Source organism: Lycium barbarum, chromosome 3, assembly GCF_019175385.1.
Source record: "Lycium barbarum isolate Lr01 chromosome 3, ASM1917538v2, whole genome shotgun sequence".
NCBI classification, from domain to species: domain Eukaryota; kingdom Viridiplantae; phylum Streptophyta; class Magnoliopsida; order Solanales; family Solanaceae; genus Lycium; species Lycium barbarum.
This window is the reverse complement of record NC_083339.1, coordinates 22,730,977-22,747,246: the sequence shown is the minus strand read 5'-3', so window position 1 is coordinate 22,747,246 and position 16,270 is coordinate 22,730,977. Positions and strand designations below refer to the sequence as shown.

General features: G+C 31.7%; 1 protein-coding gene across 1 annotated transcript; it reads left to right on the top strand.

Annotated features, from left to right (window-relative positions):
- Positions 1 to 8,222: 8,222 nt before the first annotated feature.
- On the top strand, positions 8,223 to 11,591 carry LOC132630757 (chlorophyll a-b binding protein CP29.1, chloroplastic-like). The gene is made up of 3 exons (XM_060346341.1): positions 8,223 to 8,442; positions 9,132 to 9,460; positions 11,095 to 11,591. Exons 1-3 carry the CDS (start codon positions 8,280 to 8,282, stop codon positions 11,458 to 11,460), a joined length of 858 nt encoding a protein of 285 aa, XP_060202324.1. The 5' UTR covers positions 8,223 to 8,279; the 3' UTR covers positions 11,461 to 11,591.
- The last annotated feature ends 4,679 nt before the right edge of the window (positions 11,592 to 16,270 follow it).

The following is a 16,270-nucleotide window of genomic DNA, read 5'->3' as shown; positions in this document are numbered from 1 at the left end:
TTATTTATAATGTAATTTATAAATGTTTCTTTAACTTTTTCATAATGTTTTGTCTTTTAACATATTATTTCAAGCTTGGAATTAGACTTTTGAATGGTTTAATAAGTTTTATAGCCCAATGATATTAGTAACTCAAATAAAACTCAACAAAATCAAATCAATACTAATGCTAACAAAAGAAATTCATATCTAACACTGGAATGACAATAATTTAGATATCTATTCTTTAGTTTTATATTAGTTTAGAAAGTGAAAATGCATAACTTAATTTTATTTTTTTCTTTAATATTTAGTCATGTAATTAATACTTAGTAGTCGTACTTATTTTAGCATGACTTAGTACTTTTAGATTATAATAATTTTTTACATGCCTTATAAATAGTTGTATTTATTGTAGCATGACTTAGCACTTTTAGATTATGATAATTTTATTTTATGCAATTTCATTAATTTTTTTCGTTGAATATTTTAGTATAATGTTATCTCTCATCACGTTTTGTGTTATTTTCTTAATAAATATCTTAATTAGATCGTTGTATCTTACTAGGACTAAAGAAATATTTGAAGTATAAGTTATATGTTTTGTATGAAGACTTTACCGGAAAAAATCCGAAAAACCCGAGCAACCCGAAAAAACCGAGAAAATCCGAGGTTGAAAAACCCGACTTTTGTTGGTTTGGTTTGGTTTATAGATTTAAAAACGCGATGCAATTAGTTTGGTTTGGTCTCTAAAAAACCCGAACCAACGCGGTCCATGTACACCCCTAGCCATGAGTATACATGACTAGTTTTCTTGCTTCTCGGATTGTGGAATATTTACAAATGTCGTCGTTGAAACTTGAATTGTTGTTTTGATTATCATATTGGGTATTTATTAATTCAATCTTATTCTTAATTATTTTATGCGTAGCTAATATTGAAATACTATCTAAAAATCTAGAATTGAACTTGGAAAAAGGAATTCTAGATTGCGTATAGAATTGAATAGGGCAAGCTATTGAACTCGGACCGCGGAGAATTAATTCATGGTTAAGGATAGGAATACCTATTCGTCTTGCTTAATCATCATACATGTAATAGAAATGCATTCTTGTTATCTTTTCTACAGGAATATAAGCATTATACCTGAATGGACGAGTAGGAACTCGAAAGATTCCTACGGGCAAAATTAATTTTGTGATCAACAAGAGATAATCAAGCATCATTTTAAGCTAATACTTGCAGGATATGTAATAAACTCATCACCTTGGAACATTATCTCTCATTGAATTCTCCTTCAAGCGTACAAACATTTTCTAGTGTTCTTGATTAGTTGATATTTAGTTTATAATTTCTGCAATAGGTTCATAAACAACCATCAACTTTGGATAAAGTCGCTCGAATTGATAATGCATATTAGTTTGATCAATAAGATAGCTAATCATAAGTTCTCGTGGCCATACCCTACTCACTATTTTATTACTTGTCGACCACATATACTTGAGTGTGTGGTTGATCCAACCAAAGATCTACTTTTTTGTTTATTTGTCCTTCATCCATAGCAACTAATCCAAAGATCTTGCCATCAATTAAAGCTATTCCTCTAGCTAAATGTATAGATAGATGAAGTAGTACTCTAAAACCCTATAGCATGGTAACGAGAAAATTCTTGTTGGTGCTAAGAGTCCAATTGTTTAATTTAATAAATCTCTTGTAAAGTTTAATTTGATCTCCATGATTTACACTTAATACCTAATTTCGTCAATATGCAATTACTAAAGATCGGGCTTATGGCATGCACCAATTATAAAAATGTTGTAATATGTATTGCAACGCTACTACTAGCTGGAAAGTTAAAACTAAACTCTCACCTTCTTCTAATATCTTTCTTCTTAAATTTACATTTTCTATAAATTTATATCTTCCGTCTAGTGCAAAACAAGGCAACATTGCAAAAAGGATCAACTATGAACATATGTAATTTTAGATCTAACCCATCTATAGGATTAATTAAAGTTCCTACTTTTATAATCCTCCTTGGTGCTGGTTATTGGGTTAATACTAATAAAATTACCTAATTCATGATGATATTGACTTGTTTGCCTGAGTGGATGTTGCTACTTTAACAAACAAAGGTTTAAAGGTTAAGTGTTTGTCTTGTCATGATAAACTGAGTAGCGTGGTTCATTTATGGTAAATAATGAAGTTATTCATGATCACCTAAGTATAAGGGAACTTAAGAGGTTGTCACTTGTCTTGTAATGAAGTAAGGAGTGATTTACCTAGGGCTAGGGAGGGTTTAGGACAGGCTTTGAGTTTCACTCAGTCTAGTACTTCTTATCCCAGTCTGCTGGGGTTCCTTCTTATTGAATTGCAACTCATGAGATCCTATAAGGTCCTAGTAAGTATAAAAGGGGAAACCATGTGTGTTACATGCTAAAATGAAACCTGGGAAGTTTAACTGCAATTTGTCTGTGCAGTTTTGCCATTTAATGTTTTGTAGTGTACCCTGCCTTGAATATTTCCTAAAGCAACCCGGATTCTTCTATGTTCTCTTCAAGTGTGAAAATGACAAACGTGTGATTAACATATAGGATCTCAAAATGCTAGCACATTTTTAATGAGTTTTAAAACTGAAATAGAGATGACATTAGTTTGAATGTCTAAAAGACTTGCCCTATTCAACTAGACCACACTTCTAGCTTAAATTCACAGGTTAAATTGAAGGAGAATTCCTTGCCCATTGTCTTTTCCCCTTACCTGTGAAAATTGCTGAGTGACTTTGCTCCATCGTGATGATTGCTACATTGTTATTCACTTGTGCATAATCTTTGTTTATACCAGGATTTGTATGGTTTCTTGGGCTTTGGAAAATGCTTTGTTCTTATGCGATTGTCTTATTTCTGAGTTGTTTCAATTGGACCTATAGCACCCTTCACCCTTGCTATACCATGAATTTGCCTGAACATGAACTCCTATTTGGATAAAGATTTTTGTTTGTTCCCTTAGGTTTTGAGAGGCTTTGTATTAAATGATTTATCCCTTGTTGAGTTAAAATGAGTTGTTCACTGTGTGTTGAGTCTCTCTTGATGATCCTCATGATGGTTTCTTTTTGAGTAGTGAACATGTTGAATAAGCTAGTATATATCTTCTATATATGTGCGTATACACATATGTTTAAGGCTACTTCAAGAGGAGTGATGTGTTCTGTTTGCCTATATAGCCTCTCCTCTTCCCTTTTTTATCCTTGTTGGCATTGTCGCGATTAATTATGACATTGTCGCAATTAAGTATACACCAGATATACATAATATATATACTCCACATACTGTAGTGTATATTGGGTTGTACATCGTGTATACCCATGGTATATGATGTTATTTTTTATAAAATGGGATTGATATGTGTTGAACTGGGCTGGTCTTTTAATACCACATCCTTAATCATTGGTTTGGGATTTTCTCAGCTATTATTTGCACTCCACTACATATTGGGCATGTTTTGTTTTCCTTTTCTTTAAGTATATTTGGGCTGTTCCTTTACCATCTGCTTTGTTTTTTTTTTTTTCGATTTTCTTTATATTACTACAGTAGATACAACTATGATACATTTGATATATATGTTTGTAAGTGTGATCATGTTTGAATGCCTTTCCTTTAAATTTATGTTGAATTGGTTACTAAGTATAGATGCCTTCTAACCTCAATTCCCCTTTTCCCCTCTCCTTATTGCATGAAACCCTCACGACGTGGGCCACTTGGGTTAAAGCTGCATAATTCTCTGCTTGTTGGGCCAGAGGTCCAACCCTTTATCCTTCTATCAAGTCCGAGCCAAAGTTTGAAGGTCGAACCATGGATGAAAATGGTTAACTGATGGGCTCGGTAGGCCCACCTGCCTTCCTCTCTCTTCATTTTCTTACACGTATTTGTGAATGATTGTAAATGAATACTTGTAAAAAATATTGAAACCCTGTTGGTTATGACTTAGTTGAATTAGGCAGATAGTATGTACATCGTTTAGAACTGATAGGAACTCGGCTACTATTTTCAAACTTAGACCTCCCACAAAAGATAAATGATTATATTCTCAAAGATTTGAACAAGGAAATAGCTTTACAATTTTCCTTTACAAAACTGAAACTGGAAACTAGTAGAGTGTGCGTGTGTCTCTGTGTGTGTGTGTATATATATATATATATATATATAATTATTTTTTGAGAAAAAGATCAACTCCTCCCTTTTACAAAACTAGAACGGGATAACAATTTATCTAACTTCAGAAATTTCAGAAAAATCTGGACATAAACAGTGAATATTTTTCAAAAAAGATATAACTCCTTTTGAAACTGATTTGCAAAAGACAATGAGCCCGTTTGGATTGGCTTATAAGTTGCTTATAAGCTGTTTTCAGTTTTTTTGAGTGTTTGGCTGACCAGCTTAAAGTCATTTTGTGCTTAAAATAAGCTCAAAAAAATAATTGGGCCCATTTGACTTAGCTTATCTAAAGCAGCTTATAAGCTGAAAACAGCTTATAAGTCAAAAAAAAAATAAGTTAGACTACCCCAATTTATTTATTTTTTGCTTATAGGCATAAGCCCATCCAAACAGGCTCAATAATACAAAAATCTGATTCTTAAAGTAAATATCTTTAAAATGAATTTCAAAAAGTTTCCAATGACTTAAAGATTTTTCAAACCCTTGGGGCCAAGCCCACTATAAGTTGAAACAAACTTTACACATGGGTCCGCCCCTGTTGATTAGTTGATATTTAGTTTATGATTTCTGCAGTAGGTTCATAAACAACCATCAACTACTCGCTCGAATTGATAATGCATATCAGATTGATTTATAAGATAATTAATCACAAGCAGTGTTTTAAAAGACGTGGGCGTAAGGCGAGGCGTTTTACATATGCCTCGCTCATTCAGGCGTAAGCCCCGAGGCACGGGGCGTAAGCCCCATGGGTACTTAATTTTTAATATTTTCTAAATTAATAAAATAAAAATATAAGTAAAAAATATATTAAAATTATATAAATAAAAAAGAATTTGTATAAAAATATATATATTTATTATTAACATGCTAACGTATGCATGAACTATTAAAAAATTCTTGAAAAAGTGAATGTAAAGATGCATTACACAATAACATGACTATGATGAAACATAATTAGAGTTGACAAAACGATACTCTGTCCTAATAATTCAAAGATAAAATTGACAATAATATAAAGTTATTATTTTAAAACCTAAAACTAGATACAAATTAATACTCATTATAATACAACTAGTCAGATTAGAGTCTTCGAAACATTATCTAAACTAGAGTGATATCAAAAGAAATTCTAAAACTAAAAACTATCTTGAAAAAGATAAATTGAAGAATGCTAAGAAAATCTTAAAGAAAATAAAGCATAAAGAAGGAAAATGAAAACATGGAAGATAGTAGGAATTGGAGGACAAAACTATTTGCTTTGTAGTTTACTTTACATTCAAAGATATAAAGTGTATATGTTACTCCGTAAACAACAACGAGAAAAAATTACGAAATTAGGATAAATGATTAGAAAAAACTTTTGACTGTTTGAGATATTTAGTTTGAGAATTTACTATGAGTTAATTACTAGATATTTAACTTTTTTTTTTTTTAATATTAAGCAATTTTGGCTCAAATTTGTAAAAGTTCCCGGGGCTTACGCCCCAAATGAACGCCTCAAATATTGGGGCTTACGCCTAGGCGAACACCCCGAAGGTTGGGGCTTACGCCCCAAGATACTTACGGCCCGCCTGTACGCCTCGGTGCGTTTTTGGTACGCCTCGCCCCGGGGCTCGCCCCAAAAACGCTTTTTAAAACACTGTCACAAGCTCTCATATAAACGATACCCTACTCAATATTTTATTAGTAATTTTTACTTGGTATAGCTTACTATGTTACATATTTATGGAACATAATTATACTTTTTAACAATTAAGTTTAGTAGCTATAATATTATATTTTTACAACTTATAGCTACCCACTTTTCTACCAATTAACTTACCACTCCCCACACCCCTATTTTTTAGCTGCACACTTTCTCTCTCCCCCCTTTTCCTAAATATACACGTTTCTAACTCCCCATCTCCCCTAATTTCGTGCTTTTCAAATCAGTTTCTGATTTCTTTCACTTCTTTTTTTCACTCTGTATTAACTGCTCATTAATTTCAACCTTTTACCCCCAAAATTCAACTCTATTTCCTAAAATATGTAAGATTCTGTGTTAATTTTGCGTTTTAAACAATGAATATATATTTGAATTCATCTGTTGAAATATCGAATTCAAGTTGAGTTCATAATTGAGGTAACAACGTTTTCACTGTAACTTTTTTATTTTTATTTTTTTTCTGAAATTTTGAAAAATATATCTGAAATATAGTCAACAGAAATCAGAATAAGTAATATTGAACATATTAATCAAAATATAATTAAAAAATATATCCAAAATATAGTCATAATTGAGTTCATAATTGAGGTAACAACGTTTTTACTGCAACTTTTTTTTTTCTGATTTTTTTTTTATATATAGTCAAAATATATGAAAAATATATCTTAAATATAGTCAACAGAAACCAGAATAAGTAATATTGAACATAATAATTAAAATACAATTAAAAATATAGCCAAAATATATATATGAAAAACAACTAAAAATTTCAGAAAAATAAAAAAAGTTGCAATTACACGGTGAAACGTGTAATTCAGTTGATGAACAAATCAAGCTTTGCATGATTTATGGAACATTAAAAAGAGATTTGTTTTAGTTATATTTTGGGAAAAAATATGAAGAGAGTTTTTGAATTCAAATTTTATGTGAATGATTAGATTGTGAATGAGATATGTGATTAGATATGGAAGAGAATGAGATTTGCGTGATTTATGGAACATTAAAAACAGATTTCTGTTTAGTTTTGAAAAAGATTTTTTCCCCTTAAATAGAGACATTATTTGCTCAACAGTTCCGTGTATTTAGTCTATATTTTGGCTATATTTATGCGACGCATCCAGGACCTAAATATAAGAAAAACCAGCTACGAATTATAAATAATAAACTTGTAGTTATAACTTGTTAGAAACAGCTAAAAGGTAGTTATTTGTGAAAATTTTACATTTTATTATTTATCAGTCACATATGCGTGTGCGGTTGGCCAACCAAAGGTCCAATTTTTTGTTTATTTGTCCTTCATTCATAGCAACTAATCCAACGATCTTGCCATCAGTTAAAGCTATTTCCCTAGCTAAATGTGTAGATAGGTGAAGTACTTTAAAGCCCTATAGCAGTGTAATTCGAAAATTCTTGTTGGTGCTATAAAAGTCCAATTGCTTAATTTAATAAATTTCTTGTAAAATTTAATTTGATCTCCGTGATTTACACTAAGCTAATTTTGTTAGTACGCAATTACTAAAGATCGAGCTTATGGCATGCAACAACTATAAAATTGCTGTAATATGTATTGCAACGCTTCTACGAGAAAGTTAAACTAGCTCTCAACTCTCACCTTCTTCTAATATCTTTCTTCTAAATTTACATTTTCTATAAATTTATTTCTTCCGTCTAGGCCATAATAAGGCAACATTGCAAAAAGGATCAATTATGAACATATCTAAATGCTAGAATCCATCAACTTGATTAATTGAAGTAATTCCTATTTTTATAATCCTCCTTGGTACTGGTTAATACTAATAAAATTACCTTATTTATAAAAGAAAAAATGTATGAGCAAAGCTAAATGCTACATATAAATGAACATAAGGAAAACAAATAAGCAGCAAGCTAACAGATCAAACAACAAAGAATTAAGTTTGAGATCATAGTACTAAGTAGGGTAAAAAACTAACTATATGACAAGAATTCTCTCCTTTTCTTTTCTTTTTTTAATTTTATTTCGTTTTTCTTTTCCAAGTATATGACAACTCATCAATCTTACTAAGATGAAAAATCAGAAACCCACCAATCCCAAAAGACTGAAAACAGTTGAAGATATTCTCTAAACTCTAATCTCCAACGTTACATGTCAACCACAAGACTTCAAATCCTACGTGTCCTTCAAACACACCCCTGAAAATCAGCCATGATAAGAATCAGATAAGGCCTTATTCTCTTTCAACCATCAGATCAATTCATCCTCTCATCCAACGGTCAAAATTCCCACCTCCATATATCAAAAAATCAGTACCTTGTTCACCAATATAATCACTATAGGCTCTACATTTCACCATATCAATTATTTCACAATTCCATAACGTACGTAGCTCACATTAGCCATTATGGCCACAGCCGCAGCTACATCCTCCTTCATTGGAACGCGGCTGCCGGAAATTCACTCCGGTGCCGGTAGAGTCCAAGCCCGATTCGGATTCGGATCGAAAAAAGCAGCACCCAAGAAGGCTCCGAAGAAGCAAATCCCAGACAGACCTTTATGGTATCCAGGTAAGGATATCAAATGAGCGAGTTGAGTTAGAGTTGAATTTAGTCATGTCAAAACATGCCGAGGTAATAAATGGGCAGGTTACTCGAGCTGAAACGTGTTGGGCTTGCTGAAATGGATTAAAAATCGGATCATAACCCAACCTGCTCAATTTCTAATGTGTTTTAAATTCTTTTTTTTTTTTAGAATTTATTTAAGTACCTAATAAAACTGTTTTCTTTAGATTATAACTATGTATAAAATATCAAGTTAAGAAAACATCTTTTTAAAAATATTTAAACAGTTCTCACGGGTCAATCTAGAAGAAATTGCACCGTTTGCCCTTCAAATGGGCTGGTCTTTAAATTTTGCCTTTAGCAATTGAATTTATATTTAAAGGGGCATAAATTATTTAACAACACAGACATGTTGTGCTTGTCTGTGCTGACATGTGTGATATTATGATGCAAATATACAAACTAATGCTCCGCAAAAAAGCTAGTTTGTTATGAGGGGCGAGATTTATAGACAAGCACAAAATTGGGCATAAGTGCCAATGACCTGTCAATCTATGCCCCGGTTTTTAAATGGCTGAATTAAGAGGATCAAATGGGCTGAATTAATAGAATAAGCGAGTTATTAACCCGCTCAAACCTAAACAGAGTTGTGCAATCATTATTTTATAGACTGATTTTGCTACCCCTATATCCAGGAGCTAAGGCACCGGAATATCTGGACGGGAGCCTTGTCGGTGACTACGGATTCGATCCGTTTGGTTTGGGGAAACCCGTTGAGTACTTGCAATTCGATTTGGACGAGTTGGACCAGAATTTGGCAAAGAATTTGGCTGGTGATATTATTGGGACAAGGACTGAGGTTGCTGATGTGAAAGCCACACCATTCCAGCCCTACAGTGAAGTGTTTGGGCTACAAAGGTTCAGAGAATGTGAGCTGATTCATGGAAGATGGGCTATGTTGGCTACACTTGGTGCACTCACTGTTGAATGGCTTACTGGTATTACATGGCAAGACGCTGGAAAGGTACTACGTGCTTAACATTCTTTCCTATTGCATGAATAACGTATAAATTAAGATTAACTTACATGTTGCGATAGTCGAGACGGATTTATGATTTTAAGTTTATGAGTTTCTACGTATAGCTATTTCAACTTATTGGGTTCACGTGAACACATAAGACATAACCATTGTACTAGATCCGTGAGTGATATACATATCGTATACAACTTATAGGTTTTGTATATTCAGTATAAATATACATATGATCATATACATATCGTATACCTATCATATACATAATCAGTATATATATTTTTGTATATTTTGAGCTAGTGCCGTAAATAATTTCAGGCGACGGCCCAAAATAAAAGAAGCCCTATTTTTACTGATAAAATAAAATAATTGTACCGTCACTTAGTGACATAAATTGAATTCGCTTTACAACTTACAATTACTTTCTTTGAATATATGTGTCTTTATTCCATGTTAATGCATACTTCATACACTTACTGGTACTTGAATTATATACTCCATCATGTAATGGAAAAGTTTTAATAGATTATACTTGTTTTATATGAAATTTTTGTAGATTGTCACTAAAGAATAGTAGACGTAGTGGTAATGCACTCCATTAATTTCGAAATCTGGGATTCGTTTTTCAATCAACTTTAATTTCTTCAAGTCGTCAGTGCATTTGTGCATATGCTTCATATTTTGTTGTTTCCTCATGCCAATTTGTTGTTTTTTTTTTCCTTCTCATAAATGGTTTAGCCAATAAGTTCTTCTTCATCGGAGTCATATTGGCAGTTAATTACTGTCACTCGTTTTAGTTGCTTGTTACTATTGCTTCTCTTTTAACAAATAATTACACGATTAAAGTGTATAATTTAGATATATAACGTAATTTAGATCAAGTTTGATGCCTGAATAGTAGGTTAATTACTGCTCATGTTGCTTGTGATTATTCTTTCCTCATTGTCCATGGTTGCCTAGTTTTCAAATTTGTGAGTTTATTATGTTGCTAGATAAGGAATTACAACTCCATTATCATCAAGTACGAATAAGTTTTTACCGAAAGGAACATCTGATTGTGACCTTGTTGCACCTAGAAATATTCTTCTCCTATTTTGTGATAAAATGGTTTGGCCAATAAATCATGAAGGGAAAAAATGAAAGCAAATGCATAGAAAGAAGTTACAATGCTTCTTGGATTTATCTTTTATGCTTCTTGGATTGAAATTATAAGTATAAGATAAAAGGACAAAGAAATTTTACAGTAGCAGTATAATTTTATTTGTGATAGCACGTACGGTAGGTATCATCTCTGACTCATTTAACTCTTTCTTGGATCTCCATAGGATGAGTTACAATAACTCGTGCTTTATATGGACATTTAAGCTTGAAATGTGTAGTACAGTTAAGGAACACCTATTTTGTGACTTTGCTCACCTATTTTGCCAATAGAAGGAAGTTCCAATGCTTTTTGGACAAATTTATATTGTAGGATATGATATCAGTATAATAGTTGAGGTGCTAACACAGTTTGGCCGAAAACATTACTATATGGATAAACATACTAAGAAATTTTGTATTATCAGTATAATTGTTGTAACACGTTACCTACCATCTCAAATAAAAAAATTGTTGGATTTGCATAGGTTGAGTTGGTTGAGGGATCATCCTACTTGGGGCAACCACTCCCATTCTCCATTACAACATTGATCTGGATTGAGGTCCTTGTTATTGGATACATCGAATTCCAAAGGAACGCTGAGCTTGACCCGGAAAAAAGGCTTTACCCTGGTGGATCATTCTTCGACCCATTGGGCCTTGCCGCTGACCCGGAGAAAAAAGCCACTCTTCAACTTGCTGAGATCAAGCATGCCCGTCTAGCTATGGTTGCCTTTTTGGGCTTTGCTGTCCAAGCTGCTGCTACTGGAAAAGGCCCACTTAACAACTGGGCTACCCACTTGAGTGACCCACTTCACACTACTATTTTGGACACCTTTGGTTTCTTCTCTTAAAGTTGAGGGTCTTTTACGTATATTAATTATTATATTCATCTTCATCTTGTAAAAATTGTAACATTTGACACTTCAAGGGAGAAGGCTATATCAGACTTATTGTCAATCTAAGTTTGAGTTTATCATTAGTATCACTAGCTCGCATATTTCATTATTGTTTTATTTTTCTGGTTGCAATATTCATTTTGAGACATAGGGAATCGGTAGAAACACTTAAAGATGCACTTTTGGAGAATTCTATGATATAAAGATCAAACGAAGATCTTAATTTTCTTAACATATATATTTCTTTACGAACAAATTAAGCAGTATACCAAATAACCAAAATGCAAGAACTGCCACAAAAGAGTTACGATATTATGTGGACTTTGTTGGTTAACGAAACTTTCCATTTTTCTGACATAATGTCGTGCTTTATGCATAAGGAAAATGATATTAAATGGTAATTGGTTCATGAGAATTCAAAATATTATCCTAAAAAGATGAATGTTGTAGGGTTCTAAATGGATGATCTAAGTATGTAACAACAAGTTGATCAACAAAATTTGCACAAAAGAGAACGAATTGTAACTTTTTGTGTGACCAGTTTCCTTGATAACTTCGAATTTGTGGTGAAAATGATAAAGTTTGATATGGTATTTCGTTGTGCATCGACGGATTTTACCCGTTCAAGTGATCACCCCGAGGCTCGAACAGTGCAAAATTAAAAAGGGAAAAAAACGTAAGCAGACAATTTTATGATAATATTTACGTACCCTTAACATATAAATGCAATTAACATTCCATGACATGTTAGTTAAGAGTCCTATTGTAAAACAAACTACTTTCTTCCGATATCTTCGTCACCCAACCCAACAAAAAGTTAAGTACCTTAAATATCCCAATAACTTTGTTCCTGATTTCATGCACAGTGGATGTTATCTTTTTCTCAGCTTCTAAAGAATTATTTTTACTAACCCACGTGATTATTTTATTGACAATGGTGATTTTAATTTCTTTCTCTTCCTTCAACCTTCTCTCTTTAATTATATATACATTTTTCATCTTTAATTTTATTATTATTATTACTCATAATATTACTGGTATAAGTAGTAATATACATTAATAAAATTAATGCCACAATATTATTGGTACAATTAGTATAAATATTATTATACTCGCAATATTATTGGTATAATTAAATATACACGTTATAATCATAATATTACTGGTATAATTATTCGTGTACATTAGACAAAATATTGTGAGTATTAATTATATTCAAGTGTTAATCAAATTAAAGATGAATACATGGTATAATACTGGTATAATATTTGTATTTTGAAGTTATCTGGAGTATAGTTTAGTATTTTGAGGTTATTTGGAGTATAAATTATACCAAACATAAGACTGGATTTATATTAAAAAGATACCATGAATATGCAAAGTATTTTAAAATGATACGATGAATACAACTTTTATACCATACATATATACATATTATATTACATAATTATACATGATTTATATACACAATATGAATAAATAGATTTGTAAAATAAAATTATACATTGTATAATTAATTATATAAGTGGATAAATATATTATTTTAGTGGATATTCTAGAATATTAGATAGACATATAATTTTTTTTTACTATATGTTATTATGGTGGAGTTTGGAATAGAATGAGAAGAGCTTGAGAGTAGTTCTGGGAAAATATTATAGCGGGGGGAGGGGCTAGGCGTTGAATGAGTAGGAAATATAAATAGATAAAACGTTAGTAGTTATTAAGATGCATGATGAGAGATTTTAGGAAGAGATTGAAGGATGGAAATAGATCCCTTAATTTGTGGAAGTTTTATGACAATATGTGTGGGTAGTTATATAGATAAAGCTGTTAGTTTTGAAGGAAAAAGAAAGCAATGTGACTTCTGAAAATATTTATTAAATATTGACTTACATCGTAAATTTCTCAATTAAAAACTGATTTATTGATTGTTCGCAATGAGCATACGGTTTAGTTTAACATTGAGTCAATAATAATAATAACCTTATAATTTGAATTAGACAACGATAGCTTCGCAAAGCTTGGTTCACAGAATCAGCATGGAGATGAAATATAAATTTCGAATTTGGATGACTATGTTTTTTATACTTTAGGATTAGGGGTGAAGGTGATAAAGTTGATGTGGTATTTCAATGTAAATTGTAAACCATCTGCCTTGTTCGAGTAATCACCCCAAGCCGAGCAAGATTGTAAACTGGCTTAACGATTGTTCACAATGGGGATATATACAAATCAATTAAGTTCAGTATTAAGTCAACGATCTTATAATTGGAATTAGACAACGATGGCTTCACAAAACTTGAATGAGAAAGCTTTACTTTTAGTTCATTTTCTTGTTTCCATTAAACTATATGAGGTAACTAATGTAAAGTTAAGAACAAAAATATTAAAATAAATTATTATTAAGTTAAGTTGTAAGGTTCGTAATTAATAATTTGAACAGTAACAAAGTGACATAATTAGTAAAAATTACTACCATATCTTACTTGAGTTAAATTAAATAAATATTGTGTTTTAGTAGTTTGAACCGTTAGAGACTAGTGATTCACAAAGTAGACAAATTTACAGAATATATTTAGCTTTTACACCTATATTATGTGTAGTTTGATTTTGAAACTCCAAGTTTTAATTAACCTGCAAATATGTATTTAGATTGACACTAGTTAGAGTCGTGGTTGAAATTGCAATTTAGTAATTATTCTCCTTCATCATTTCAATTGTAGAGTTCTAATCTCGCTAAAAGTCTTGCCTCCCTTTAATTTTCTAGGTTTTTAAATGTTATTTATTTTAGTTTGATATTTTACAATACCCACAAATGATATAGTTTTACATTATTACAATTTAGCTGGGAATTTTTAATTTCTACATTTTTTTGTATTATGTAAAAATGCAAAAAAAAAAAAAAAAAAAAAAAAAAAGGTTTAACCTTGCGTAGCTATTGGGCTTGATTTGCTTAGTTCAAAAGGTAGAATCACCTATATATACAAAATGAGACCCATATTTAGGCGCCCGTAAAGTTACAGTGCTAAAGTGAGTTTTGGGAATATGTTAAAGGGGTGAATTTTATGCATTTTCCCTAAAATCTATATAAATTGTATGTATATTGTGATTTGATAAAGTATATATAAATTGTAAAAAAACTGATAAAGTATGTATAATAATTGTATTGAAATTGTATTCTCCAAACATATGGCTAATTATAGTTTGTTTATCATGCTTCATCCAATATCATACAACTCACATACAATTTACATATAAATTACTTACAAGTATGTCTCGGTATGTATTTTTTATGTAGTTTGTATGTATCTTGAATATAGTGTATTCTTCTTTTTCTTTCGATTTTTATTTTGAAATTTCAATCAAAATCAAGTCTAATCTTTCACCAAATGTAATGTTGAAGTAAAAGACTGAATTAGAAAGAATGAAATAAGAAACTAGATCAACGGCTAGTGTTCAAAGAAGGGACAAGCGAAGCCACAAAGTACACAAAGAAGGCGGTGAATAGAAATCGTAGACCCTATTCCTAAATTCAAGGAAATGGGCAGATCCTATTTCTAAATTTAAGCCCAAATAAAAGAGGTTGCACAGAAGAGAAATCTCCTACTATTGGTAAAATCTTGTTATGTTTGGTAAATAAGAAAAAAATGGCTATACATTTAATACACTAATATAGAGTCTTATTTAATTATGTGGTGTGATTTTCTCAACTCTAAATCATGAATTGAATTCTGTCACTCATTTTCTCAATATGTTGTGTGTTTTATGTGACCAAAATAAGATTCAAATTGATAGCTAGTATGAACTTTATTCATCACCATGTTGAAGAAAACCACAAGCAACCGGAGCCTTTTAAAACAAATAATACAAAAAAAAAAAAAAAAAAAATTCCAAATACACGAGAATAATGGCTACATATATTAATAAGTGAAGGGATTTATAGGAGTGGCCTTGGAAGTGGGTGGTCTTGAATTTTTGTCCTCGCTTGCCTTAAGGGCAAAACTTCCAAGTTGAACAATTTTTTTTTACTTTTGACCTTGAAGTTATCCATGGTGCAAGCGGGGATCAAAAGTTCAAGATCACCGATTTTCAAATTCATTGGGTGTTATTCTTGTATTTTACTTCCTAGGATATATGGTAAAAATAGGTTTGGACAATAGTTAAGCCAAGTAGTGCAGTTGCTACAAGCAAAGCGATAAATGACCATGGACTACGTAAATAAGTCCAATACAACTCTGCCATAAGTATTTTTTTGCTACCAATATGTTGTTCAATTTTCTGTCTAATATCCAGAAGTTTACCACCCGAAAACACCACACCAACGGGAATCTCTTGCAACAATTTAACGGCTTTGTTCCTAATCCGTTGAAGGTTACCTTTTTCTCTCGTAATTCTTTTACATCCTCAGCGCTTATTACCAGCGATTTGATAAAGTTCACGTAATTTGTTATCTCATAGCTAGTTTCTGTGTCAGGGCTCATCTCGTAAGCGATCATGTTCGCGTACATTACCATGACATCGGTGTTGATATGAAAAGAAGGAAGATTGAGCTGCCCATACAAGTAGTAAGATTTGAATTTGATTCCTCTGAGAGTTTGTACGCTACTTGGCTTACATAAAATGCCTTTTGATTTTAGGTCTCTAGCTGAACGAAACGAGTGGAGAACATCCTCCAGTTCCAAATTACTATTTCTTCTTTGTTGTTTGAAAAGTTTGCATCTGAAAGATATATGTGACAATATTAAAAAGATGGAAATCGTCG

Bases quoted from the DNA above. Each gene is read 5' to 3' on its own strand.
- LOC132630757 (XM_060346341.1), top strand. From the start codon at position 8,280: ATGGCCACAGCCGCAGCTACATCCTCCTTCATTGGAACGCGGCTGCCG. The intron at 8,443-9,131 runs GTAAGGATATCA...CCCTATATCCAG, and splicing joins CAGACCTTTATGGTATCCAG to GAGCTAAGGCACCGGAATAT. The intron at 9,461-11,094 runs GTACTACGTGCT...GGATTTGCATAG, and splicing joins CATGGCAAGACGCTGGAAAG to GTTGAGTTGGTTGAGGGATC.